The sequence below is a fragment of the Salvelinus sp. IW2-2015 genome, linkage group LG18 (assembly GCF_002910315.2).
Source record: "Salvelinus sp. IW2-2015 linkage group LG18, ASM291031v2, whole genome shotgun sequence".
Classification (NCBI taxonomy): Eukaryota; Metazoa; Chordata; class Actinopteri; order Salmoniformes; family Salmonidae; genus Salvelinus; species Salvelinus sp. IW2-2015.
In genome coordinates this window covers 19439924-19443173 of record NC_036858.1, presented here as the reverse complement: position 1 = coordinate 19443173, position 3250 = coordinate 19439924, and the positions used below count along the sequence as shown (strand labels likewise).

Sequence of the window (3250 nt, the reverse complement as noted above, 5' to 3'; positions counted from 1 at the left end):
ACTACGGCTGGTGGACCAAAAAGTTAATTTCACACCCTGCACACACATACACACACACACACACACACACAGACATAGTCACACTCAAAACCAACAGTGTCACTCATTCAAATGAGAGAATTTGAGCCTGACACTCATGTGTCAGACTCATTCCCAATGTGTTTGAACAGAATGGTGCACCCGACAAGAAGGCTGGGGAGCAAGGAAGGGGGGTTCTTATCATAAAGTAACTGCTGTTTGCAAAGCATTCACAGGGATCCAGGAGTGTTCGGTTAAGGTGAAGGTGAAGGTGGTTGGTAGTAACCTGGTTTGGTTACACATGCCCCATCCCATCTTAACCCAAAATTATGGTACATATTCTCTACCCTGCCACCTATACCTCCTTGGCTGTTTTTGTAGACAGCCCTCTCCCATCCCCGATCCCTCCATGCCTCCCTYCATCACTGCACAGTCTGTTCGTTGGCAGTGCTGCCACAGTCTTGGGGCTTCATGACGTCAGGGAGCTCTGGAGGGCTGGAGAATGCCTCCACCTGCAGCTGCTCAAACATCTCATCTGAAGAGGGGAGGGGAGAAAGAAAGGGGGCTCAATAACACAGCGTACTAACATTACAGCCTACTGAGGACAACAGACTGAAAAAGTGGTCAGTAGTAGCTGCAAATTCATTCACTGGTCAACTGACTAATCAAACAGTCATAGCACACCTGTCTATATCTAATCTTCGTTTTCAATTGGAAGATCCTTAACGTCCCCAACTTTCCTGAAGGACAGCACAACACAATCCTAGGCCTTCCCCAAATGTACTGATCTCATTGAAAACWATCGAGTTGCTGTTTTTTAAACGCATTTTGTTCGGAAGCACCCTGTAAGCCTGTACCTTGTTAGATAAGAATATTTAAAAACCAGAGGAGACTGAAGCTCTCAAATCTTGCATAACTAATCCAAATCCAATGGAGGGGGACTACACTGGGACTGGTGACAGTAAAGTAGCTGGAGGAGTAGTTAGTGTAAATGGATGTACCACCCATTCGGAAAGCCAGTCCAACAGTGCCTGGGGCCTGAGGTCTTGCAGTCTGGTTGGTGAAGCCGCAATCGCCAAGAGTTTTACTGTCTTCTAGCAACTGGTCATCCTGGGGGAAGAAAGAAATGATTACATTTGCTAATGTTACTGAAAGTCATGAGACACTAAATTATGTTGTAAAGTGATGACTAAATCTGACACTGTTGGTGGTGGACCCAAATGCAGATTTTTTAAAAACATTTACTTGACTGTTTAAACTGAGGCTAGCTCACATTTGATATAAGTTAGAGAAGTTAACTTTCTGGTGAGATGGAGATCCCTCTTGAAAAATAATATAGCTAACAAAAACACACTAGATGGCCAAAATTAGTGGATTCGACTATTACAGCCACACCCATTGCTGACATGTGTATAAAATCAATCACACAGTCATGCAATCTCCATAAACAAACATTGGCAGTAGAATGGCCCATACTGAAGAGCTCAGTGACTTTCAACGTAGCACCATCATAGGATGCCACTTTTCCAACAAGTCAGTTCGTCAAATTTCTGCCCTGCTAAAGCTGCCCTGGTCAAATGTAAGTGCTGTTATTTTGAAGTGGAAACGTCTAGGAGCAACAACGGCTCAGCCACGAAGTGGTAGGCCACACAAGCTCTCAGAACGGGACCGCCGAGTGCTGTAACGTGTAGCGCATAAAAACCGTCTTTCCTTGGTTGCAACACTGACTACCGTGTTCCAAACTGCCTCTGGAAGCAATGTCAGCACAAKAATTGTTTGTCGGGAGCTTCATGAAATGKWAATCCATTTCATGAAGCTCCCGACAAACAATTTRTGAGCAATGCCAGATCAGAGGCAATAGGGATGACCAGGGATGTTCACTTGATAAGTGTATGAATCTGACAATTTTCCTGTCCTGCTAGCCATTCAAAATGTAATGAGTAATTTTGGGTGTCAGGGAAAAATGTATGGAGTATAAAGTACATTATTTTATTTAGGAATGTAGTGAAGTAAAAGTAGTCAAAAATATAAATAATGAAGTAAAGTACAGATACCCCAAAAAACTACTTGAGTAGTACTTTAAAGTATTTTTACTTAAGTACTTTACACCACTGCCTACAAAGCCCTGACCTCAACCCCATTGAACACCTTTGGGATAAATTGKAATGCCGACTGCGAGCCAGGCCTAATCGCCCAACATCAGTGTCCGACCTCACTAATGTTCAAGAGGCTCAATGGAAGCAAGTCCCTGCAGCAATGTTCCAACATCTAGTGTAAAGCCTTCCCAGAAGAGTGGAGGCTGTTATAGCAGTAAARGGGGGACCAACTCCATATTAATGCCCATGATTTTGGAATGAGATGTTGGACGAGCAGGTGTAGTGCATTAACAATCACGTAACTCCACCTCAACCCAACTCACTACAAGGTAGAATCTGTGATACCTTGAAGAGCCTCTGTTCCTCAGGCTCTTTCTTGAGAATTCCCTCGACAATGYGCTTCAGCTCGTAGACGGTGGTGGACTCTTTGGCGTCTGTGAAAATGGTGGTCTTCTGACGGCGGATCATAAGGAACACATCCTGAGAGAGAGGAAAGAATAGGGGTGTATTAATTACGTCTTGCAATGCAAACYGTTTACCGTTCATGAGCCAAACGGAAGCAAACAGAGCAAACGGAACGAAACTGTGAGGGACCTACCTGAATTTGTCCAATTTAAAAAAAAAAAAAGAAGTTTGGAGTAAACGGTTTCTGTTGCAAAACGTTTTGCAACAGACAGAATGTTTTGCAACAGAATCTGCGTAATGAATACACCACAGGAGAAGGTGTTTGTTAAGTATACACACAAATACAGTGCACATCAACAAGTTAGCATTTAGTAAGCCTGGAGAGAGTTATTTCAGCATTATGAGTGACCCAATTATGGCTCATGATACATGATACAGCCCATACAATTTAGGCTGACAAACACAATATTGTCTTATGTCTACTGTTACTGACTAACTACACTCAGTAGGGATGTAAAACGTTCAGGCTGCTGCACAGAAACTATGGAGGCTCTAGTCTACTTTGAAGAATCTAAAGGGTATACCTAAACTTGAAGAAACCTTTAAAGTTCTTGAAGTTTTCTGGATTGACTAACCTTCATGTCTTAAAGTAATGATGGACTGTCGTTTMTCYTTGCTTATTTGAGCTGTTCTTCCCATAATATGGACTTTCTCTTTTATCAAATAGGGTT

At 42.8% G+C, this 3250-nt stretch overlaps 1 protein-coding gene across 1 annotated transcript; it reads right to left on the bottom strand.

The window, feature by feature from the left end:
- Nucleotides 1-440: 440 nt before the first annotated feature.
- LOC111977673 (elongin-B-like) lies at nucleotides 441-2588 on the bottom strand. The gene is made up of 3 exons (XM_024007218.1): nucleotides 2460-2588; nucleotides 1020-1128; nucleotides 441-553 (listed from the first exon to the last, which is right to left on the bottom strand). Exons 1-3 carry the CDS (start codon nucleotides 2580-2582, stop codon nucleotides 441-443), a joined length of 345 nt encoding a protein of 114 aa, XP_023862986.1. The 5' UTR covers nucleotides 2583-2588.
- Nucleotides 2589-3250: the final 662 nt, after the last annotated feature.